This window comes from Gambusia affinis, linkage group LG05 (genome assembly GCF_019740435.1).
Source record: "Gambusia affinis linkage group LG05, SWU_Gaff_1.0, whole genome shotgun sequence".
NCBI lineage: Eukaryota > Metazoa > Chordata > Actinopteri > Cyprinodontiformes > Poeciliidae > Gambusia > Gambusia affinis.
The window spans coordinates 20,965,744-20,992,514 of NC_057872.1; the positions used below are offsets into that span (position 1 = coordinate 20,965,744).

The following is a 26,771-nucleotide window of genomic DNA, read 5'->3' on the forward strand; positions in this document are numbered from 1 at the left end:
CCTTTTCACTTGTGAATGCCTTGGGATCCTCCAACTAGCTTGGAAGTGTCTTTGTGAAAACAGACTACTCAGTTTAAATTTATGAGGCTGTTACCTTAACAACACAAATTTGGATGGGCAAAGAACAATAGAAGAACAAGTTGAAATTAAACAAGTTTGACTATATACTATGCCTTGCACCCATTGACCTCAAGGAAAGTCTTGAATTGTCAAACATTAGAAAAAACTCATTATGAGTCAAACAGAAAAAAACTTTCAAAACTTCACTTTCAACTTAAGTAAGAGGCAAATGTGTGTTTGTTGCGTGTAGGTATTAGAGGCGTAAGAGTGTGTTGACAGGTACCCTTCCCCCCTCTAAACCCGCCATTCCTTCCTTCCCCTGCCTGCCGCCACAATGATTGACCTGTAATGAGCCATAATGACAGGTAATCAGCTCCATAATAATGGTGACAGAATGATACTGACAGAGAGAAAGAAAGAAAAAAAAAGAAATGAAGGGCAGCAGACATAAAGAGATGGTTGTAAAAGGTCTAGGAGATGATATGGCAAGATATATTAGAGACTGAGCACAAGATGAGCGGAAAGGTGAAGAACGATCAGAGATAATAACGAGGACAGTAGACAGGGGAAAAATCTTGAGAGAGAGAAATGAGAGGGGAGGAAGGGGCGGAGGAGGACAGATGGGAGTTGGGTGACCTGTTCGCATCACAATACCTCACCAGATTATCAAATACTTAAAACAAAATAACTGCAGGTTTCTGTGGAAACTTGGCAGGCTGAAGCACTCACCCACTGACTCAAACATCTCACATACTGTTGAACAATATTTAATATATTTAAGCCTGAAGTGCTGAGATTCATCACTGAGAGAGAGGGGAAGCAAACAAAGCAGAACAGGTTTGGACTGAGGGATAGGACAAGAAATTAAGACAAATTGTCTTAACTTGGAGACTATACAGAATGTCTTTTAAGATAAATAATATTTGTGGACAACAGTACGTATTTTAATGAGGATGATTTAAAGGTAATGCACATTCATTTTAACAAGTATTGGATCAAATGTTTATAGGAAATCACCATTTTATGAGCAAACTATAAATAAAAGCAGCTACAAAAACAACTTCTTCTGAGATTTCATTTGAAATAGTTGGACTTTGTGACTAATTCTTCATTATATTTTATTTTATTTTTAATTACTTCTGCAAAATTGTGATTTAATTTTTTCCTGTTACTGAATCACAGCAAGCACACTTTACTGGGAGCTTTGAATATACTTAAGCCTGTTTTACAGAAAACTGTAAAACAGCTGAAACACTGACTTCCTTTAAATCTCAACTAAAAACCCACTTGTTTAGAGTTGTATTTGAAACGTAATCAATTACAAATTTATTGACGGAATCTGACTTGATGTTGTGTTTTTGATGCTGATTCTATGTTGCATTGTGTTTTTGTGTTTGATTTGATGTAAAGCACTTTGAAATGCCTTTCTGCTGAAATGTGCTATACAAATAAAATTTGAAGTTTGAAGTTAGGTTCAGTAACTTTCTACGACCAAAACTGTACTTTAGGAGTCAGTGTTTGTGCAGATTTTCCTCTGAAATGCCCAATGGAGACATTGATTGTGTTACCAAGGAAAAAAAGCCAAAAATATTGACATAATGGTTTCATGCACCAAAAAACAATAATTGCCCATCTGATCATGACACTTCCTACTTTTAAAACATTTGCTAAACCTAGAAGCATTCCAAAAACATTCAGAACATCACGTCTCACAGAGAAAAATCCCAGGTGGGACAGCAATGTTACTGAACTGGCATGGATAGCAACATCCGTGAAATGCTCCCAAAGTGACAGGTAAAGGTTCAGAGAAAGCGATATCACAGTTCTGACATCCCCGTCAAGACTGGGAAAGTCATTTTGGAGACCGGAGTTACGCTTCTATGACAACCATGTATCCAGTCTGTTTCCGGGGGAAACATAATTCACTTTAACTAAATGAGGGGAATCCTTTATCTGAAAGAATATTTAAAAACAGGATTTGGTATTGCATAACTGCTTCATTCATTGTCGATAAGAGAAAATTTTATCGACAATCAAATAGCCTGACTATGTATGTAATACCAAAACAGGATTTGATATTAGGTAGCTGATTCACTGATTATCAACAAAAGAAAATTTTAGGATGAGGCAAGATTATATATATGTAGCAGTATTCATAAGAAAGGTAGCTCAAAGTGCTTTACAGAAAAATATCTAAAACCAAAGCCTTTTCTCCACAACTGTGGTTTTAATCAACTTTTCCCCAGTAAGTCCCGGTCAGATTCACCTCCATACGCAGATCTTGCGTATGGAGGTGGTTCCTGTTTTTTGGAACCACCTGATGTGGTAGTACAAGCCTGACATAGCCAGGTATTTTTCAAGCGAATTGATTGGCAGCAGAATGCATTGTTTGACTGCCCTGTGGATTTACTTACAAGGACATCTCGATCACCATTTTCAATCTACAGTGAGAACATCATAGCTGGCAAGATGGCGAGTTGCAAAACAATAAATGCATGGTCAAACCTTGAGATCCAAACCTCTTTACAAATTATAGCAGAAGAGTTCATAGCTTCAACTGGGCGGGGAAACCTGCACCAAACAAATAAATGTAGAAATTTAGGAGAAACTGGAGAAAGTGAGTGATGGGAGCTCTCAAGGGACAAAAAATGACGAGGGACTGAAGGCAGCTGCAAGGAAAATTAGGACTTTGAGCAAAGGTGATTGTGACATTACAAGCTTAGAAATAAGCTTTGTTCTGAATTACATGTCTAACTTACCAATATTAAGTAGAACAAAATTAGAGAAAGTGTCACTTATGGATCATATACTGGATATCTAAAAACTGTTTTTATTGTTATAGTATATGTCTTAGTGCTGTATTCTTGTTATAATTTACAGTCATTCTGATCCAGCAAGGAAGAATTCACAGAAAACCGGTGTGAGAGATTAAGGGATTTAAAAGCTTTACAGATGCCAAAACATTGTATAGCAGTTTTAAACACTCAGAAAGAAATTTACAACTTTGGAAAGTCATCATTGCAGCCAATATTTGTCTAAAATCATAGAGATTGAAAATTAAACAATGGAAACATGCATAACAAAAGGCTAACCACAAGGTTTGCCAATGTCAGTCTGAATGGATTTTAGATGCCAAAGTGTCCAAGATGGTATAATGAAAGGACATTCATCATAAAAATAAGTAAATAAATAACATTCTAAAAAAAAAAGCATATGCTAAAGTCTGCGTGCAGCTCTAAGACTAAAGAAATGATGCTCTTAAATCTGGGAATCTAGAAGCAAACTCAATCTTTTCTTTTCCTTCAACTCTCCTATGTTTTGTCTCTCTCCTCCTCCTCATTATCTCTCCCACGCCTCTTTGTTTTCTGTTAATCCAGCACTACAGCCGTCTATCCTCTTCTCTGACTTTATTCATGTTTGTGACATTCCAGGGATTTATCCCTCTTAAAGAAATCCGTACTTGCACTCAGTTGCAATGACCTCACCTGCAGGGTCACAGAAAAGGTCAAAAGTCAAGAGTGGTTTGAGGTGGATTCAAACTGGCACCAAAATAATTTCCTAAAAAATCAGAAGATTCTTTATTCCTTAATAAAACTAACAAGAAAGGATTAACTGCATTTTTTTTATAGTTGTATTAATAACAGATGAATCATTTAGTCATCCAATTTTAGATAATACACATTTCCACTACAAAGTCCTGTCATTTACAGTTTGTGTACATGCATTTGATACATTTTAATACCTTAATTGATAAAGTCATTGTTCAATGTTTTGAAACCTTTAGTTTAACTCCAGTGTATAACTTGATGTATTTTTATTTTGGTGCTTCCCGTGTTGTTATAAACCAAAGTGCTAAAAGTTCAAAGCTATTTTAAGCTAAAATATATGCAGATGATTACATCATCACATTTTTATGCACAGTCACATTACAGTGTGATGTGACAGTGCCGTGTTGTCTGAAAATAGCTCATCAGTCCACCTGTTTGCTTTAATGTTCTTGACATGACCCTAATTATTGTTAATTCACTTAATGCCAATAATCCAAGTTAAGAAAACAAACATACTTTCAAAGTCCATCAAGGCTTATCTGTTGTCCTTCTTAAGCTATTTTTGTCTACAGTTTATCGCTCTCTTTCATCCTTTGTAAGTTTTGTAAGATGCTTTACATGCAGCTGCACATGTGACTGTGTAATGTTGGGACAGACAGACAGTTCTGGAAATAGACTTACTGGTAATGAAAGCTCCAGGGATCTGATCAGAGTCATGGAAAATTTAACACACTGACACGAACCAAAGATGGACAGTTATAAAAATTAGAACACGGCACAAAAATATATATATTATATATAATATAGTTAATATTATTTTTAAGTTATGCAATTTTGTACACTTTGTGAACAACCAATTACAGAAGGCAGACTACATGGGAAACTCAGCTGCTCTCTACACAAACATTTTGAATTACAGGTCTAATTTAACAAGTTATGACATAATTTTTACTGCGCGAGGTGATTGGACAATCACCATTTACAATCACCATTTAAACTGGGAAAACACAAAAAACATGTTGTTGCATTTGGAGTACCCGAAAAAAAAAAAAAAAACATAATAAAACTCAACATGTATTATTATTTATTCATCATTATTATTATTATTATTATTATTATTATTATTATTATTATTATTATTATTATTATTATTATTATTATTATTATTATTATTTTAGAGCAAATTCAGGTACAGATTGATGACATCATTCTAGGGCAGACGGTTGTTTGTAGCCATTGGAATTCTTAAGTTACACAAACAAACAACATTTAATTTCTAAAGTACATACTTCCTGTGGTGTTGAACTGCAAAGAAATAGTTAAAGGTTCAAACTAAATAAGTTTAATTATCTCCATCAGTTGCCTTTTTTAATTTGAAAACAGAAGTAAAAACGCACTGCATCTAAATTTGGCCTTATGGATGGATGGATCTCAAAGTAAGGCTAAACAGGAGAACACATAGGAGAGCCCTTATTTCCTGTGGATTAAAAAAGCCACGAAATCTCTCATCTGCCTAGTTTTATTAGTCAATATTGAGTCATACTGAGGCATAAATGTTGTGTCAATAGTCAGTTACTGTAAGTTTTGCCTATATAGTTATTTTTGTATGAGTATTCAAATGTTCACATGGAACACTAAAATGAAAGACAAATATAAATCATTTCTACAATTACAGAAATCTTAGTTTCTCAGACTTTACTTCACAACATCACAAAAAAAGCCCTACCCCTAACTCCTTTAATCTAATTTCTAAACCAACCACAATTTAACGATAACACAAACCAAGACCTTTAACCTGATATTACGTTTCATTAGGATGAAAATTTTGATTCCAATGATCCCTGCACCAATTAGTGCTACTGGACTGAAAAAGCTGTTATTTTAATGGAAATTATTCTAATAAAAATAAAAACATACACAGTTTCTATTGGAAAGCAGGTCCTTTGCAGTGTGGTTGTAATAAATGCTGGAGCTCTGTCAACAAAGATGTCTCCTGTAATACACACTCTTCGCAGCTATAAGCTACCACAGCAAAACTCAGACTCTGACTCTTATTAAAAAGCTAAACTCCATCATATTTGCCTTGAAACCACACTCAAACAGATTTAATGCTGAACTCAGAAAAAGGTAGTGCAGAAAACACTCACAGTATGGAGCTGACAGATGAGTGTTGAGAGAACTCGAGTTAGTGTGTGATTGAGTGTGTGTGAAATCCTCAGAGACCAGAGGTACTTAATATATTTTAAAAGTTTTGAGTGTGTGTTTAAGCTGGGGGTGTGTTTACCGAGCAGGATACAGATGGATGGAAGGACACTGACATGTTAATTGCCTCCTGTAGGTGTGTGTGTATGTGTGTGTACCAGCTGCGGTGTGTCCTGCAGCAGCGGCAGCAAGGTGGCCTCCAGAATGGCGGTCTGGTCAGGGGTCAGGCCCTGCCACAGGGACAGGAGCAGCACCAGCAGGTGAGTGGCGCTCCGCAGACGGACAAAAGCCTGTTCCAGTAGCGCCCGGTTCTCCTCTGCAGCCTCGGCCAAGGCAATGACCTGGAGTAGACGAAGACATGTAAAGACCTGAAATATTTCGGGTTTTTTTAGCTTTATTTTATCTTTATTGATTCTTAAGGAAGCAAATTGTACAAATCACATACAATCAGGGGTGGGCAATACAGAAACAGAATTTTATAGTGAAATTTTGTGGTAATATTATGAGAACGGTAAAGGTTATGATAGAAAATAAACTATCACTTATATTATAGGTAACTGCATAATAACAGTATGGCACAGCATTTATAGTGCCACAAACACAAATGTTCTTGAAAAACGTTGTACTTTGAAATAGGGAACTTCAGGAGGCCTGTTACTTAACAAAGTTTGATTTAAATTGCTTAACTGCACACAGTAACTGCATATATTAATGTTTTTAAATTTACTGATATTTATTGATGCTCTTGTGGGACAGTGGAGAAAATAGCAAAAAAATAAAAATTCTGATCATACTGCCAGTTTTGATTTTTTTATTTCTCAGGCTAACCAGCCATTGATGAAATTCAATGGCTGAAATTACTTATGAATTTCGGCTTTCTATGAAAAATCAAAATTCTCACCATAATACAATCTTTTCCCAATAAATGGGGAAAATTTATTCCCCATTTGCGACCCCTACTCACAATATCATAATGCCAATTTTCATAAAGAAAAGTAGACCTGTGCGTCATGATAATTAAAACAAAATTTTTATAAAACAAAACTTTTACTTTTGCTAATATAAAATAAAATTAAATAAACTGCAAGGAATACAAATAAATAAGAAAAAAATAAAATAAAAGCATAATATCAATAATACTGAATAATGATAAAGTGTATCTACTAAAATAGATTGGATTATCAGGGTGGATTTACCAATTAACTTGTAAAAATAAAATTGGGTCTACTGAGTTTGACTTATGCTAACCAATTTTGCAACCAGAAACTAAATTTTGCGATCCTGTGATTGAGAAAGGCTGTTATTTGTTTTCTTCATTTTCCATGCATCAAATGTTATATCCATCCAGTTGTGTCGGATCAGTTTGTCCTGTGATAACCATTTTCTTCTACCGCCCATTTTACTTGCTGTTAAAAATAATGGTCATTAGATATTTGTTTCTTTTTTGAATTTCTTAAGGTGTACTACCAAAATACACAACCTTGTAGACCACATTGTTTTTTTTATGCCAAAAAACATAATGTTTAGCACTTTTATTTACAGATTTTCTTCACCAGGTAGGAGGATAAATGGACACTAACTTTTTTTCAAACTATCATCCCAAAATTTGAGAAATGCATAAATAAATAAATTCCAACTTTTTCTCCTCAACAACTATAAATCAAGTCAAGGTGACTTTCTGTAAAACATTTACATTTACCCAAAAACGCTCAAAGTGTTGACTGCGCAGTCTGTGCAGAGATTTATGAGCATCAAGCTGCAGCTCCTTCATTACTGTCACCGGTTGCTCCCTCAGGTGGCTGATTTACTCCTGTTGATGTTTGCTTAAATTCATCCTAAATAACTTCATCACAGTATTCCATTTCTTTACAGGCACTCACCACATGCCCAAATTAAACACAGTATATTCAATGGTAAAACTTTCAAACCTCATAAATTATTTTTCTCTTCAAAATCCAAAACTATAAAATTGGGTGTTCTGGAGGTTCACAAGCTGGAATAAATATCAAAACACAAAGTAGGGATTAATATAAAATCTTAGATACAGCTGCTAGTAGTTTCCACTTGATTATACATGTAAATTACACAGAGAAGAATGTTTTCCCTAAACCAATAGATTGAAGTATGCTTGTGGAATAAAGAACCTGGGTATTTTGGAAATCTGAAAAACTTAATCAGCAAACTTAATTCTAATAATATACTTAGCTGAAAGATATTTATGCTGGTTACTGAAATGTTTTTGACTGAAAATGTGATTTGAATTGTGAAATTCAAATAAATAATAATACTAATAATAATAATAATAATAATAATAATGTGATTAGAGATGTCGGTAGATGATTAATTTCATTATAGTGATATAATGGCATATGTTGCCATCTGGTTAATGACAAAAGATTTATCTATTGAAAGAAATGTAACTATCCAATTTTTACTCTCAATCTTTTCAGAACTGAGAATCCAATTCCAATGTTGGTAAATTCATTTTTCAGATGCACAAATATGTTTCCACCTTTTCAAACATGGTGATTTGTGTTTGCATTAAGTTGGCTATGAAAAAACACATTTCTATGAAGCTACTGCATAGTGAGGAGAGAAGCAAGATTAAGATACCGTAGATGTAAAGGCAGAAAAAAAAACTAAAGCTTCTAGACTTGATTAAATTACAGAACACTGTGGTAAATAACTGTGAACAAATGAATGCATTAATTAGGCGTGGTGGGAGCAGCTGAATCTGACCTATAGCTCGGGGTCAATCCCTCTTTCCCTCCATCACTGCAACAACAAAGAGGTGGAGATGAGTGGAGTGGAAAGGACAAGTGATGACAGAGCAAGATGTATGAAAACCAAGACAACAAGAAAGGACAAGTTGGACAAAGAGAAAGAGGGAAACGGGAGATGAGGGAGGAGGATGAGAGAGATGAACAGACAGAGAGTGAAAAAGAAGAGGTGAAAGCAGATCTGGGACTAATGGACGACTGTGTGTTTAGAGAAATTAGTGATGTGCAGGCCAAAGTGCCAACGTACACCAGCCGTTTGTTTGACAAATGGATTCAGAACCTGGCATTTGATCCTAGGAAAACAGAAAGCAAAGACTTAAAGAGGTAATGCTTGTGTGTGAATGTGTGTGTGGGTATGCATGTGTCTGTATACCAGGATGGAGAAGTAATTGCCAAAGTAAGCCTTTTCTATTTACGTAATACTAAGCTACAAACACAGGTTAAAACACCAGTTCACTTCCCCTTGATTCTTGTGGTAACCTCAAAAAGTACCTGTGGCCGGGGTCATCTGTAGGTGCTGTGTCACTCACACCTTCCACATAACCCATAACAATACACCCAACAAAGAATATAAAAGCCTAAAGAAGGCTGAAATGTATTTAATGGAATTTGTATATAGTCACGAGCTATTAAGGCAAACCTTCAAGATCTTTCAAATACACGGTTTTACCTTTATCCTTAAAGAACTTTTTAAAATAAAATACCATCAGACAGAGCAAAGATATGGCCAACAAGGCCCTCCTATTAGTCACAAAACAGAACACAGAAAAAGATGTCAAAATATATAACCTAACTGAAAAAGTTGGAATCATAAGTTCACTAAAAATCTGTCTGTTTTACAGTGCAATGGACACTATCTGGGAACGGTCAGAGCCAAACCTTTAAACTTCTGAACCTGGTAGCAGGATCACTGACTGGCTACAAAAACGAGTTTCCGCAAGTTTTAGAGAGTTAAAGCTATAAAATCTAAGAGCATCTAGGATATTATGAACATTTAATATATACATGCATTATGAAAAACAATCTCAATGAGTTAACTTACCAACAGTCTAATTACTTACTTAATAACCAATACAACTCTGGTATGCAGGTTCATTACTTTAACAGCTTAAAAATAAAATTTCTGCATCTTCAAACAAAGTATAGTAAGTCTCATAAGAGTTATTAATGGTTTGTTTTTAGCAGATTTTTTTAAATATTAAATTCTCGAGCCAAATCTTGACAAATAGCTCTCCCATTATGAAGGAGCTTTTAGTGGATAAAATAAGACTATTTTGACTACCACGTTTAAGCTTAGCAAAGCTGCCAGCCTCAGGAGCAGAATACCTTCACAGCTTCATGGTTTCACCACAAATTCCTTCATTTGTTAGTCTGTGAGGGAGTTAAACTCAAATCGCTACTGAGGTTAAACCTCAACTTTTCAAAACAAGAAAACATCCAAAAGCCCACCTTTTTAAACGTGCTATTTTTACATCACTTCGTGGCAATGCTCTTGTTTTTGTAACCATTCAATATTCTTTAGAGTTATAAAATCCTACTATTCAGAGCCAAAAAGATTATTTAAATTTTTTTGCATTCCTTCTATTCAACATCCAAAAACACATCTTCATCAATCTGAAGACATGCACAAATATGTCCCAAACCACCCTGCTCAGGGGGGTTTCTGAAAGTGTGGGTGTATTGATAAAAGGCTCCTGGTTCGCTGAAGGACTTCATTGTTGGTAGCTACTGGGCTCCACACACACTGATTGATGCCAGCTGAGAGAACACAAAGGTACATTTAGCCTGAACACACTCATGCACACACAACTAGAGATTAAAGAATACACATGTGAGCCTAAAACCTATATATGATTTGGCACAAATACATATATACTTGCTTAAATACACACAGCATAGATATAAACAAAACACTGACACCCAAGATGTTTTCAACACTTTTCTTCGAGGCAAAGGGACAGACAGTAGTACACAGTAGACGTATGTTAACAGCTGAACTACTGGTGACCTTAAACAACCTGCAGTTGAAGCTGCTGAGGTCAAGACCTTCTAATGTGTTTGTGAAAAAGTCTGGAGTCTATTCAACACACATAAAAGGGACATTCTGCTTCATCTTAGGTGCTTAAACCTGGTTAAAATCTCAGTGACATGGTGCAACTTTTGGGAGTGTTTTCTTTAGGACCAGAACCAACACAACCCTGAAATTTTAAATGCAATCTCAAAAAAGGAGGGAATGGAAAAATTCAATCTTTCAGATTTGATCTATCCTTGCATTTTGTTTAACCTCCCACGCTAAGGAGCAACAAACCACATACAGAAAGTCACACAAGCAGCCATGTTTGTATATTCACACATCATTGCACTAAGATATGCGCACGCATGTAACTGTAGCCACAAGAAATGTAGTGAAAAACACAAACAGAAAATCATGGGTACCCCTTATCTATGGGAATGCATGATTTAGAGCACAAACATAAGTAAACATATACAAACGATGTGGCTAGGTTAAAAAAAACACCAAAAAAGGGAGACTCTATGAGATGAAGGCTGTACAGTGGCACAGTTGGTGCACTGTTGCCTCACAGCAAATGGTCCTGGTTTACAGTGCTGGACAATACGGAAGAAAAAAATGCACCACTGATTTAAAGGGTTCACATTAATCAATATAAACAATTATTGATTAGTTGTTGTTTTTTTGTTGTTTTTAGTATCTGAAATATTACCAAACTGGAAATGTAAATTTTCCTCTTTTATCCACCGTTTCCTCTCAAACTGTCGAACTCATTTTCTACCTTGTTTTTTGCTTTTAAGTGAATGTGAGGAACGCTGCTGGTTACCTAGCAACAATCTGTTGCTAGGTAACCAGCAGCGATTTCAGGTTTCAGATTTTAAACAAAAAGTGAATGAGTTAATTGATGCCACCGACCTTGAATACCTGGCTGTGAGAGTTTAAACAGAAAAAGACTTTCCTTTGCCTACATGCACCAGAATGCGTTGTGGTTCTAGATCAAAGATCAGTAACATTACAGAGCATTCTCTCATAGACATTTTCTATTTATATTGATCAAGTGTCTATCTCAATATATAATGTTATTATTTTTTTACTGAGCCCTACCCAATTGCAAGATCAGAAACCATGACACTTGTAAACATATACCTCGCAGAATTCAGCACATCAACAGTGCAGTTAAACATATTGGGGGAAAAAAAATAATAATAAAAAAATTCTTAAACCAATTGTCTTCTCTTTTAAGGTCTTGCATATATTGTTTGGAAGAATGGATCCTGAATCCTTTCTTAGTTTCTTTCAATAAACATAAAAGGATGATGGTAGAGACGTTTTAGTGAGAAGGAATAACAGGCCTAAAACACTTACACAGCATATCATGATATCAGCAACTCTAAATAATAGGCCAGCAACATAAATGTGCTCCTGTAAAACATCATTGCCAGTTAGTAAAAGTCAACATGACTGCAAGAGGAAGAACATAAAACATCTGCTTGTTGCCAGAGTTTTATCTACATGCAGAATGACAGGGAAAACAACGCAGAGTGTTTTTCAGTGCACAATCCTGTTTGAGTGCGTCCCCCACTGAGCTGGAATATTGTTGAATACTGTTTCCTGCTCAGTCAGCCGCAGCAAACAGCATGAACTCCACACATATACAGATTAAGATTTGTTGGCCACTTTACTAGAGAGAGTTGCTCAATTGCTTGTTCACATAGATAGCAAGTCAGCCAATCACATGGCAAATCAATGCATTTATTTATGTAGATGTGGTAAAGATGACTTACTGAAGCACAAACAGCAGATCAGAGTAAGGAAAAAAGAGGATTAAAGTAACTTTTATTGTGGAATGATTGCGAATGCCAGATAGGCTGGTCAAAGTAATTCACACTCTGAGTGGAACCTTTCTTTTGATTTGCAAAAAATGCTGTGACAAAAGAGCACCAAGGAGTGAAGATATTTAAATATATTTGCAATTTGAACAATTAAAATAGGTAATTATAAGTGTTTTCAGAGAGAGCTAGCTGCTGACCTTAACTACCAAGAATTTCAGGGGTCCACTGTGTTCTTGATTACATCAACAATAAGTTCTATGTGGTTCTTCATCTACCTTAAATGTATGAATGTTTGAAATTAATGTTTAGTATTCTGTTATTTTACAGGCTACTACTGGTGACACTACTGATCATTTATTTATACTAAAACATTTAATATGACTTATCAACTGATACCTAGGATGATTCTAATTTTATTTGCTAGAAAGAAAGAAAAGAACCGTAAACATTGGGAGAAATTCACATCAGGGTCAAATGACAGTACCAGAGATGGCTGGATGTAAACATCTGTGCATTGAGGCTCTGTTTCCGTGTCTTAATTAAAGAGCCAATTAGTATCTTGGTTTAACGACAGATGGAAACACACAATCCATTTCCTTGTGCACCATGAGTAATGCACACTCTCATACGGATATAGTTACATATGCAGGCATAAGCACAGAAACTGGAGGAATTAAAGACACTTACCAACACTCTCTCATTAACATGTGCTCAACTCCCATAGTGACAGAAGTGCTTTTACATACATAAGACCACATTCCCTTTGTAATGTAGGCCAAGTTACAGATTCATGGTTGCACTTAATCAAATGTTGAAGTCACAGGGCCAAATATCTGAATTTGTTCAATATGAGCCTATTTATTATTTTAAAGTTTTATGTGTGCTGCTAAGCACCTGTATAGACATGCAGGAAATCATTGTGGAGACACAAAGTGTACAAAAACAAGAACTACAAGGAGAAATTTAAACAAACCCTCGTTGATCCCGAGTTCAGAGGGCAGAAAACTCAATACAGCTATCAAGTCTGTGGCAACTATTGGATTGTTTATTGAAGGTAAAAAGTCCAATTGTGCCATTTCCCACAGTTGGAAAAAAATCAATACTGCATTTTAGAGCTAAACAATACACTGAATCACAAAGGTTAAATCAAAATCTACAACATTGATATTTCTAGTGTCATTTCTTTAAACTTTGCATGTCGATAATTTTAGTGGCTAAGTTGCTAATGTTTACCGAAAATGGTGCTCAAGGAGTGATGATGGAAAATGATCACAAGAATTTGAGTTAATCATCACTGATCTTATTACAATGTTCAGCATTAGTCTTGCTACCCATGTTTTCTGCTAATATCGGGAAGTCCTAAATGTTTATTCAGTATATGTCCAAATTGAAAAGTAAATTCTCTTTTCCTTTTATTACTGGTTAATGATTAGCATAAACGGATAGAAACATTAGCTAAGCTAACTTTTTAGTTTTATTATCAGTTTGAACAAAAACCTAAAAAATATTATATAATTTTTTTTTCTTGTAAAAATAAACCGTGACATGACCTAAAAATGTAAATGGAAACAGTAAAGAAGAATAACAAAAAAAGAAAGACACATGAAGGAGACAGAGCTATCTTACAGGCAATTAGGTGACTGATCAGCATCTCTTTTGTCTCTATGCCAGATGAGCAGACAGTCACTATTGTCTGAGATCAAAACAAAGATAGGCATACAATGCTGTCTGTCTACACTCCCACTGATAACATGTCATGAGATAAGAAAAAGAAATAGGGTGAGAGAGAAAAACAAATAAAGATTAGTAGGAAAAGAGTGAAAGACAGAGAATCTGTCTAAAAAATATTTGTCTTGTTTTGGAGTAAAGAAAAAAAAAAGGGCTCGTGTGATTAAATCTGGCACCTCAACCACTGACTGTCGAACATTTCAGGTGTGTTACGAAAGGCGTTAGATGTGACCACCAAAGATTTGTCATCAAACAGGTCAATGGTATGTACAGATGTAAGCCGAGATGATTCAATAAGAACAGGCTATAAAAAGAATACCATAGATCAGGCAACTAACTGTCCACTTCCAATAATTTATAGCAAAAGCAGTCAAAAAAAGAAAGAAAGAGAGAAAATATGATTTTGCCTATTGAACATTGCTATTAAATTACATCACACTGCAAAGACTTCCTGAGCAGAGTAAGTGCTGCAGATCAAGTGACCATTACTTTTTAAGTGTTCCACTTGTTTCAAGGTGATCTGCATGGCTGTAACAGAAATGATATCTCAATGTGAAGAAACTGAAATAATAAATGAGTTTCTTTTGGCTGCTGAAACATTGGGGTTTGATTTATGAGGCTGTCCTTCTCCGTCAAAGAGCCGAAAGGCCTCTTGTGTTTTCTTGAACAGCAAGGTGGAGAGTAAAAGAGAGACAGAGGCTCTCTGCTTTTCTTTAGTCACAAAGAGCTTTATTCTGAAGTAAAAGATTGGCTGTGCAAATCTGCCATCACTCATCATCCTCTTCCTCTGTCAGTTATGAAAAAGGTTGTTTTTTTCACCAGTCAGTTTAAAATATAGGCAGACATAAACACTAGTTCACTGCTTGGGTGAAATCCCCCAAAACACACAGGCAAACCAGTACAACACTAGATCGAAGGAAAGTAGCGAAACAATTAGCTGGATTCTAAGTAACTGAAGAAAATATTATTTCATTGAGAAAAAAACAAGAGTGGTGAGGGATCTCACAAGATTGCCACAATAGTTCTTGGAAAAGCAAAGTCTGCCTCAGGAAGTGCTTCAAAGAGACTGGCTTCATTTGGGGAAGTGGGACTGAAACTTATTATAAGGCCCGGATATAAAGATTATTTTTTTCATATTAAAAAGTAAATCTTTAATTGCCTAATAAGGACGGCTCAAACGTCTGCATGTCAGTGATTCATTGCAATGACACTGGAAGGCATCACGCCATACAAAACCATATTTACTCAGTTCAGTTTAGCTAATTTATTTTCAAAGTTAATTGCACATATTAAATTTTAGTACAAACAACACAACCACATTTTGTTTATTATGCCAACTGGTAAAAAAGCTTTTTGTTTAAGGAAAACCAAGCGGTAATCATGACAGACTCCCAGACAGTAAAATACACAAGTGATAAACCAGACGATGGAAGGTGTCACAGTTAATTGATCAGCATCAATTATTTGTGACTTAGTTTATAAAAAAAAATTAAAAACCAAAACATTGACATCACAGGAAGTGTTATGTCAATAGTCATAATAAAGCATAATACTGTAAATTCTTAATGTTGAACAAAATCCACTTTATTTCCTGAGATTCAAATGTGTTTTTCAGATCATACTTTGACAATACAGATAACTACTTCCTAATTTTTAAATACATCTGGACTGCATGTGATCTTCATTAGTTAAAACCTTAGTCTTATTTGATTAAACTAGATCTAGACTATTTTATATTGAACATATTATTTAATACACAGGTTGAAATTTCTGGACCCTTTTTTTCTATTTGCAAACAAACAAAAGACAAAAGAATTAAATACTTTTTTCACCTTAGAATGACAGGAGAGACTAAAGAATCTTTAAAACAGTTTGCGATTGATACTTCTATCACTGAGAAAAAGGTGAATACTTGCTAAACTCTTACCTTATTCTTGTCAATTATAAGTTGGCAATTATTTTAAAAACACTTACCATTTAATTTAATTCCTTTATAATTAAATTGACAAATATCAATATAAAATATGATGTTTGGCTTTCTTTAATTATTTTTAACTAAATATGACAATATAATGCTAATTAAATTAGATGAATGATTTTATGAAATGTCAACCTCTTAATATTTCAAATATTATTTAAGACAGTAAAGAACATAAAGATTTTTTAAATTATTTTTTTGGTTCGTAATCCATAATTTTAGTTTCAATTTAATTCAGTTCAGTTTATTTATTGAGTACAATATCAAAGAGTCTTACAAGAAGAAGTTGCCATAGACATTTTCTATTCAAAGCTTGATTATCTTGTATCCTTAGAAAAACTCAATGAAATCCTGGGTTAATAGAATGAACACAACAGTTCAACACCACATATGAAAACAAATGCATAGTTACTACCAAAAACTCAAATGCACAGTTTCATCAATGTGCTGGGTGGTCCCAAGGGCCCAGAGGCCCTAGAAGGACCAGGGGACCAAATTACAGAGCATGACCCACCGCAGTGTCACCCAAACCTGGGATTAACACTCGGGCTGAGTCCCAGGCCGCCAGTAGCCCCGAGCTGTGTGAGCTGACCTCAGCAGGTTCAGAGGTGACCTTGAACACATAAGTACATGTGCTAGTTAGGGCCCACCCAGGACTGAAATAATAAGGGTGTTTGGCTGATCCAGCTGGACCGTGGTTGAACTGGAGATTTCAGCTATGATTAGATTACTTATCTGGTTTTCTGAAATATCCAGATTTTCTCAAAACATAAATCTGAGATAGGTTATTGTTCACACCTGGCAGCAGACTTGAACTACAAGGGCATGAGCATTTCCCTTTTTACCTAAAATTTACTTATACAGTGCAACAGTATTTTGTAAGATCCTACATCCTGACTTCTGCTCCTGTAGCTCTTGAATTATCACAGGTGTCAAAATGATTTTTCATTAAACAAAAGCACAAAGAAGGATGTGTTGAAATGTATGCATGTGTTACACAGTGCAAATCCCTACCAGACATAAGAAGGGTGTTGTTACAAAAATACATATCAAATTTACCAGTTCTCATGTCTAAGAAACGTTTAGAAATGAAAACCATATGTGTGAAATAGAAATCATTTGACTTTGCAAGTTTTGCACTCCAGTTGAACTAGAAGGACAGAAGTTTGTTCAGGTGTATTCATAAAATATTCCCCAAAGTTTTCAAAAACGTTCCTGATTAGAGTGCTAAAGATTTACATGTAACAAACAGTGGAGTAAATAGTTTGATCAATTATCTACTTTCAAAAAACTGCCTGGGACCGGCTGCATTTTGCTTCAGTGTTATGAGTTTGAGTAAAGAAGATAAAGAACAAAATACGTAAGAAATGCTGACTAATGAAATAAAGTCTTGAATTCTTAACATTAGAAAATCTCACGTAGGGAAAGATAAAACATCTGGAGGTCTAAGGAAACTAAAGGGAGGAAATGGAAGGTATGAGTCTTAAACATATACACAAACACAAGTAAATACACACATAAACACATCATTAAGAGACAGACACGTTTAGAAGTGTGGTTCAGGTCAAAGGTCAAATAGATTCACTGACACACTTATGCCCCAAGGCAAGGCATTTAAATCAAATCAGGCTGAAACACACATGATTTTGACACAAACACCCTCGGACAACCTCCCAAAGAGACTCTGCACGAACACATACGACTCACACAGTTAGCAAGTGAGTATTAATACCATGTGATGTATTTTAACCCAAGGGCCTTTTTCACAGCAACAGCTGCAAGTTCACTGCGTGTCCATGTGTGTGTTTTGGGTTATGCCTTCATTAATGGTCAAAATATACATGAACATTTTTGGCATGCTTGAGAGTTCATAGGTGTAAGAAAACTCACTGACACACCTGCAACATATATCTTCTTATGCAATTGTTCTCAAGGGTTTTGGGGGAAACTAAATGTGCCAATTTTCCTCTTAATGCCTTAAAGCAGTGATCTGCACATTAAATTATGAAAATTCTTTTTTTTCTAGTTTATTAAATGTATCCAAACAGAAAACTATTAATATTTGTTTCATTTATTTGTTTACTTGAAGCAAAGTTTACACAAATGCATTTTTTATGTTCTGACCTTTTGTGAAGCAAGGTTCAGTTGTGCCCTCCTGGATGAGTCAAAGCACTCTTGGAATAATTGTGTGAGGCTGGCCACTCTTGAAAAGGTTAATCTCTATTCAGTGTTCTCTTTGTTCATGTCAAAGGAACTTTAAAATATTTTTATAGATTTTTTTTTTTCTGACAATTTGAAAGCACTACATTTAAGATTAATTTTGTTTGGTTTGCATAAGAAAGGTGAAGTTTTATTTTTGCCATTAGTCCGACATTTCTTCTTTTTTTCACATGCAGAGTGTGACTCAAAGCTCACCTAAGGGTTCAATTCTAACTTAGACTATGCAGTTCTATAGATTTTTATACATACAATACAGACCAAAGGTTTGGACACAATTGTGTGCCCAAACCTTTGGTCTGTACTGTATAGAAATGAAAGATTAGATGACAAGTCTATATTAAATGACTTGATTTCATCACACTCAATTGTGATCTTCTTAGTTTTATTTATTTATCACACATACAAACTGTGTGATAGACAAACTGAAGATAAATTCAGTTTGTCTATTCATAAAAATATCTTCAAGTTATTTTCAGTCTTCTCATATGTACTGTATGTTGCCAATGTGTATGCGGTCTGCGGTGTGCTGTGTGAGCATGTGTGTTTGTGGGGGGGACAGTGTTTAGTCTGAACCCATATTTAGTCTCTCTGGTCCTTCGAAGAGGCCTATAATCACACAGGGCCTTTTTCTCTACTCATTATACACACACACACATACGCACGCACGCACCCCCACACATGCATACACACGCACATTTCATGGCCTGTCATTAACAGTTCACACCAACCTCCCAAGCTGTGCATGTGCAAATGTTATAGCTGAAAACTAAATATGGTGGGTTGTTTGGATGCAAACACACATAATTTGGGAAGCATGAAAATGGACAAACGCATTTGTTAGGACGAACAAAAATGCAGTGCGCACATGCAAACACGATACAGAATATTCATACAGTCAACAGAAAACAGTGAGACTCAGCTTGTTTGTCCAGCAGTGAAGTGAACATGTATGAGCATGTCTCTGATATTATTTGACTCATTACAAGACATGGAATAAAACAAGAAAAAATAATAAATAATCATGTCTAAACATTGAATAACAGCAGAAATATTGCACAAAAAAGCTTCATAAAGAAAGTTACAGAAGATAGCATTATGATCACTGAGAAATTAGTTGGGGATTGAAACAGGTTTTTGTTATCTTGATCAAACCAGAAACTCACACATTTGATTATTTTCTGATCAATACACACAATGTAGCAAGCACTTGGTTGAGGATACAACAGAACTCTTCAGTGTGTTAGTGTTGCTGAAAGAATAATTTTAACACAAAATCAAAGAAGGCACAGAGGTGAAAGAAGACATTTTAAAAGTTAAGTGTATATTCTACATGTTGAGGAATATCTGCATTTCATTTAGCCTGCAAAAGAGGGAGAGAGAGCAAGACTTTTAGCAGAGAGTTTATCCACTGTCTCTTATGGCATATGTTGGATTGAGATATTTGTTTGCAGTCTGAATTATTTGAGAAATACACAGAAACTGATGCTTTGTCATGCTAGTCCTAATAATCATACTAAAACCTAATAGTTATAGTTGATATTTGTCTTGCTTATAAATATAAAAACTCTTAAGATTATCCCCAATCTATAAATCCAATAATTTTGTATTTAGTTTCTATTTAATTTTCCTGAAGTCAGAAATACTATGTGCTGGTTGTTGATGTAGTTATATACCAGATAAAATATGAGTTTTCAGTTTTGGCTGTTTATGATGCGGTGCCTAATGACACAAGCAATCCTAGATCAGATTGTCGTAAAATAAACTCACACAGCCCATAGAGTGTGAAGGATTTCTGACTCTAATCCAAAGTCATTAATACATTTAACATTTTTTCAGAACACAGAATTCATTGACAAATGTATTATGTAACCATGACTCTAAGGCCGACATACCAAACCATCTGCCTCCAACAGAGACACAACAGGGAGTAACCACATGGTTGTTTTGGTTGCTTGTTAAGGCTGTGATTTATAGACTCCCACTAAGAATCCCTGAAAAGGCTCAGTTACAGGACTGTAAATGATGGAACATTAAAGATAATTTTCCTGAATTGGTTAGCATACCACAGGGGAATACCTCTCTGTTCAAACATGCAGTTTCAGCCTCTAATATAACTATCCTTTCTAAAGCAACAAATTATGACCGCTGGTGGCTGGACATCAACAGTGTTATTGATGTTGGTTTTGAACAATGTGTCTTTGTATTTACTTCAGTAACATGTATGTTTTAGAGTCAAAGATTAAAAATGACATTTGACAAGCAAATTCCTAAGATTTAAGTAAATTAGTGTCAACTTGAGATGGGGTTAGAGTTTGAGTTCATCATATGATACTGGACTTAGCATACTTCAAAATGAGTGTAACAGAACTCTGTGTGACTGTAGATTATTCTTTGTCTGTTTGTGGTCAGAGACCAAAACAAGGCAGTCTAATCTTAGCAGACAAAACAGACAGAGACTACAAATTACTACCACACACAGAGACACCACACACGCCCAGTCCCTTTCTCCTTTTCACCTGTCATTTCCCTTCACCCTTTGTTCTTTTTCCCACTGAACGTTAGCCTGTCATCTCTGGTTTGTATTTTCTTTTGTCCTGCTATTTTATTGCAGGCAGTGCTGAGGAGATAATAAATATGTAAACTCAGAAAAACTTGATTCAATATCCTCAGACATTGCTGTAAGTCTTACAGTGTAAGACCATATCATAAACACTTAATAAAAATAAACTCTGGGAATTCACTTTACCATCAAATTATTAAATTTTAGTCCACAATCAATTCTTTGTTTGCTCATTCTGAATAATTGTGGTAAATCCAGGATGCCACATGAAGGATGCCTTTGAGGTGACATCCTTCAGCTAATTCTAGGAGATCCCAAGGAGTTCCCAGGGAAGATGAGATATATATTCCCTTCAGTAAGTTTTGAGTCAGCCTGAGAGTCTTCCCTCAATATTACAAAGTCAGGTGCCCAGAGGCATCATGAGCTCCTCTCTCAATCTTTAAATCGGAGTACAGCCACCTTATAGATGAAGCTAATTTCCGCTTCTTGTGTCTGAGATCCTGTTCTATTGATCCATATCTCATGCCAGTAGATATGGCATGAGAAATTAAAGAGTTTTGCTTTGTGGTTTAGATCTTTTGTCACTACAACAGACCAGAGAAGCAAACACATCTCTCCCACTTCAAACTCAGCCACAAACAGTTTCAGGGCACACTGGAAGTCATGGCCTGAAGAAGCCAACACAACCACATCATCTGCAACAATAAAAAAGATCTAGAGGTTCCCAAACCAGTCATCATCCTGACTATGCATAGAAGTCCTGTCTATGAACTCCTTAAACAAAATTGGTCAGTCACAAGGAGAAGCCCTAGCAAAGTCCAAGATGAACAAGCTGGATTCATGAAAGCGGAAACAACTGTTACTTTGGGTAGAGAAGGATCAGAAACTCCTTAATAGCCACCTGGAGCCCACCACAAAATATCTCATGGGAAAACAAGCACACATGTAGCAAACCAAAGATACTTATTCCTATGAGTGTCGGCAATTTTATGAGGGTAAATACCTGGTCCACACTTGAAGCCCTGCAGCTGCAGAGATTTTTTTACCACTTCAGTATCCTATGCCCAATGGTGTAATTAGATTTTAATCTTCTGGACTGAGCAGCTCCTCAGAGTGCTTCTTCATTCCACCATCATGATGATGTCTTCCCGGTTTAGAGTCCTCTTTCTCCCCCCAAATAAATGTACATAGCTTTACATTGCTGACTCAGAAATAGGAGTCATTTCTGAGTCAGCAATTTTTTTTTAAGAACTTCCAATCAAAACTCAAATCTAAAGAAATTTGAGTGTCATAACTAAATTTTCTTCATATGTGGTTTTGTAGAAATAGAAATCTACTTTAAATAATCAGTTGATAAACTGGCTATTTAAAGTAGATTAAATCTCTATATATATATATATCTATATATATAGATATATATATATCTATATATATATAGATATCTATCTATATATATAAATATATATATATATATATATATATATATATATATATATATATATATATATATATAGATATATATATATATATATATTTACAGGAACAGGAACAAAATAGCAGTTGTTTGAAGATTATTAAAAACACACTTCTTGAACAAGTGTTTTGTCAATGAAATTAAGCAATTGACACATCCTAATGAGGATCTGAGGATCCTAATGAAGACCTTTAGAGGAGCTACTGCTGCCTCAGTAACCAGGTAGTTGTTTGTAGTTGTTTATCTTGATCATAAAAGGCAGCTTGATATAAGGATAACTGTTTCCTTCTGACAGAAAAAAAAAAAGAGTCAAAAATCTTCTGTACTTACAGACTGACACACATAATCACACAGATCTTCTTTATACAAACACACAGAGTTCCATGGTGCAAGCTGAACCACACACTTGACACAGTCCAGACGAAAGAGACCTGAGAAGCCAACAAACACACACCCACATGCATACACTCCGCCAGGTCTGAGGTGATGGTTTTGGTTGTGGTCCCAGTGAAAACGACACTAATTTAGAGCTAAGGAGCTTTGGCAAGCTGAGACGAAATTCCATCATCTTACAACAGAGTGCTAAATGCCAGCAATGATAATTTTAAGAACAAGAGGTCACTGTGGAAGCTACTTTGATGCTAGCACAGATACAATCTTCTATGTTTACTTACATTTCTAATGGGATCAAACACACAGTTAGCTTTATAACCTGACCTCCATATATGTGAAGAACACATAGATACCTGCACACACAATATCAGTAATCATAAAAAGACATACACCCATACGCAGACTGCTCAAACTTTAAGACCACACTAAATACATTTTCCCCACAAACATACCTGTGGCAGGACACGTGTTTCTGTATGTGTGTGTATGATTGTGTGAAAGTATGCCCCCACCATATGTGTTTGCATTTCTCTCAATAGTCTCCTTTGAAGGAGCCAGGAGAGGGAAAAAAGAGGGAGATGTGAGTTAGTGAGTGAGAAAAAAAGGGAGAGAAGGAAAAAAATGAGGGGAACTCTGGGAATTCACTAAAACAAGATAAATATCCTTGGCTTGGCGTCGCATGGCCGCCACACTCTCGGTTACACACAAATGCACACACCGACACAGACACTGATTACAGAATAAATATGCGTAATCTCATGAATCAGCCATTGTTTTTGAGATGAAGAAACAGCCAGACATCAACCAGAGACAGAGACGATGACACTGCAGAAAGTGAACTGATGGAGGTGATCCTTCATACAGGTTCATACACATATGTTTCAGTGTCAATACAGATTAAAGACGCAAATGTTTTTGACAATTTATTACCATAAACCTTCAACCATGTATCTGTGTTTCAAATTCTGAGTACTGAAGCAACAAACTCGTAGTTTAACCAAGCGTTAATCCCCACAAATAAACTTCTATTTATCACACTTATACAAGCAGTTTGGGGAAACTTTAATGAAACTGCATAAGAACTGGAAAATGTGTATAAAATTTAGAGCTGAAAATTTTTTGCTTACTGCAGACTAATTAAAAGCCTGGAAATTATGGTCATAAAGTGTTTTTACAAAACTGTCCGGCATATGAGTAGGAGCAGAATTTGTTGTTTCAGAGAAATTCTGTATTTTATCCTAATAAGTAGATTATAAAAGCTGTTAAAATTAAGACTTCAGACTTGATTTCCACTCTAAAGATTCAAAACATGACTTGGACGCAAGTCTCATGTTAAGTCTTTAGTTAAAGATGTGAACAAAATCTCTTAAAGATTAGCTCAATGAACCAAATATTAACATTGGCACCTGGTTGTATAACCTTACATACAGTATTTATGGGCTTGACAGTACATGCCAGAATTACAAGGTTAACAGCAGTCCAAGTTGCTTTATTTTTATTTATTTCTGTCATCAAGCAAATATTTTAGTCCGAAAGCTACACCTCCATCAGAAGATGGCCATATTCTCCTGCTGAAGGGTGAACTTGATTCATAAACCAGTTAGATTAACAGAATTTAGGCTATTAATGGTTTATAACAGCCTCTTTATGTTTAAAATACAATGAGTTAAATATTATGCTCTATACTCATGTCGTTAAGTGTTTTAAGCTGTTAACAATAAAAATATAAACATTTTCATTTTATTTTTGGAAATACGGTATTCTTAAGAATTTACTAACTGATAATAAAAATTATAGTTTCTCCATATTTTTCTACGTCCAGGAATATAAAAATGAAGATAAAGCTGTTAAGAGATAAAAACATAAAGAGGTAAATGATAGAATAGACAGGGTCCAAAGTTGGAATGTTTCCTTCAAGCCTTAGGGATTGGACTTGGAAAGAAATCCTTATGAAGATCTCTGGCTTTACAATTCATGTCCTGATCCAAGCTTTGATAAGAAACAGCCTGCTTGAGAAAAGAAGATACAGGGCACAATGCAACTCATTTACAGCACAAAAACTACCGTAACTAAACAATAAGGTGAGCAGGGTAATAAAACAAAGGTACAAAGCCAGATTTACAAATATCTATTTCCAAGTTCAAATTTCACACAAACCGAAAGAAAAAAATAAAATGGATTTTTTTTTTAAGAGGAATTGTAGTCTTTAGTTGAATTAATTTACTTAAGCATGATGCATGATGCAAAGATACATCAGTTAGAAATCTAAAAGTGTGGAAAAGTTAATAACACATATAAACCCCAGATAATCAGTAAATCATTTGTTGATTACACTGACTAATCATCCAGCTGAATCCAGTTTCTACTGTAAGATGAGCTTCATAAGAAGAATAACTAAAAAAGTACAAACTAATTGCATTAAATAAACCAAACTTTGTATATGTATGTGTCCATTTATGTTTTTTTATTCTTTTTTTTTTTATGTCGCAAGACTTCTAAACTAATACCAAACATGTCAAACGTAATTTTATGTAATAGATGTTACAGCATTTGGTACCTACAATGAAGGCAAATGTTTTCCAGAAACTTTTCAGCATCCATTAGCTCCATTTTGGAATGCAGATGTGTACATTATTTCAGTGTAATATAGTTCAACATACTGGAAATCATTATGTGTATGATTTCCATACACTCCGACCACATGACATACTTTGTACAGTTATATTTAGAGCTAATTAAATAATGGAATAACCCAACACACAGGGATCATTGTTGCAGCAGTACTTCTCTAACAAACATGAATGTATTTAATCAAAAATCACAGGCATATGGTGGGATTTCTTTTATGAGGGGATGGTGTATATTAAAGTTGGCTCATATTCACTGGAGTGTGTAAATTCTTTTAATGGGGGAGTCATATACAGAGCAGCAGACAAAGACTTCCTGACTGGAATAAAATGAGCTTAAGCAAAATCAAACATTAAACACAACACTATTAGCTCATATTAGCAGTTTATTTGGTTTAAAATGTTTGAATTTAGCTGAATGATTTAAAAATAATCATTTTAATCTTCTTTAAAATTAACTTTCATGTATTGAAAGTGTTAACATAACTAGACAAAAGGTCAGGCTATAATATCCTAAAATATTATAAACATCCACCACATCAAGCATGATGTTTTAAATACAAATCTTCTGTTTTAGTATTTTACTTTTTATTCCACTTTGTAAATTGTTGTGAATTTATATCATTTTTAACAATATTGCTCAGAAACATTCTTTGCAACAAACTTGTATTGCTTATTTCTTTGACATTGTTAATTTGTGGTGTATTTGTGTATTTTTGTTACAGGGTATGTTTGTTGTTTTAGACTCTGTGCATTTAACACAGACTTCAAGATACATTTGTCTAAATAAAGACACATCTTGCATTTTCTTTATTTTTGTTATGTTATACTACTTTTCGATTATTAGTTTTCATTTGTCAAATATTGTGGTATTTCTGACTTTCATATATAAATAAGGCAACTCTCATGTATAATCTCATTGTATTGGAAATTCACAGCCTTTATGGAAAAGCCCAGACCAGAAAAGGAGCTTTTCAATCACCACTTCAATGTGGTCCTCTGACATACAACGTCAAAGAAATCATATATGTTTACAGTTTTTGGTCAACAGCATGAAACTACACATATCATCTTGTAAGTTGCAAAGTTGGTTTCATTTACACCAAGGCTAAACAAAAGCTTCCCACAACCAGCACAGAATATAAACAGTACCCTGCTGTGGTTTTCAGTGCTTCAGTTAAAACTTGTGTGCCAGAAAAACAGGGAGGTGGAAGGTTTTAAACGGTGACAGAGTCAAAACTGACCTCTGACTCCGAACACAGTCAAGCGTCATTCAGTTGTTGCTGCCAGCCCTAATAAGTCAAAGTTTGCCCGTCCTAATAAGCCAAAGTAAGTGTAAAGTCAAATCGGGTCTGCTG

General features: G+C 35.1%; 1 protein-coding gene across 3 annotated transcripts in view; it reads right to left on the reverse strand.

Annotated features, from left to right (window-relative positions):
* bbs9 (Bardet-Biedl syndrome 9) overlaps positions 1 to 26,771 on the reverse strand; it is a 141,357-nt gene that overhangs the window by 59,307 nt on the left and 55,279 nt on the right. For all 3 annotated transcript variants that reach the window (XR_006370562.1, XM_044116080.1, XM_044116081.1), the window contains exon 19: positions 5,969 to 6,151. Coding sequence is in view for 2 of the 3 variants with exons in the window: in XM_044116080.1 (XP_043972015.1) it covers positions 5,969 to 6,151 (183 nt within the window). In the remaining variant the exon portion in view is untranslated. The remainder of the gene's footprint in view (positions 1 to 5,968; positions 6,152 to 26,771) is intronic.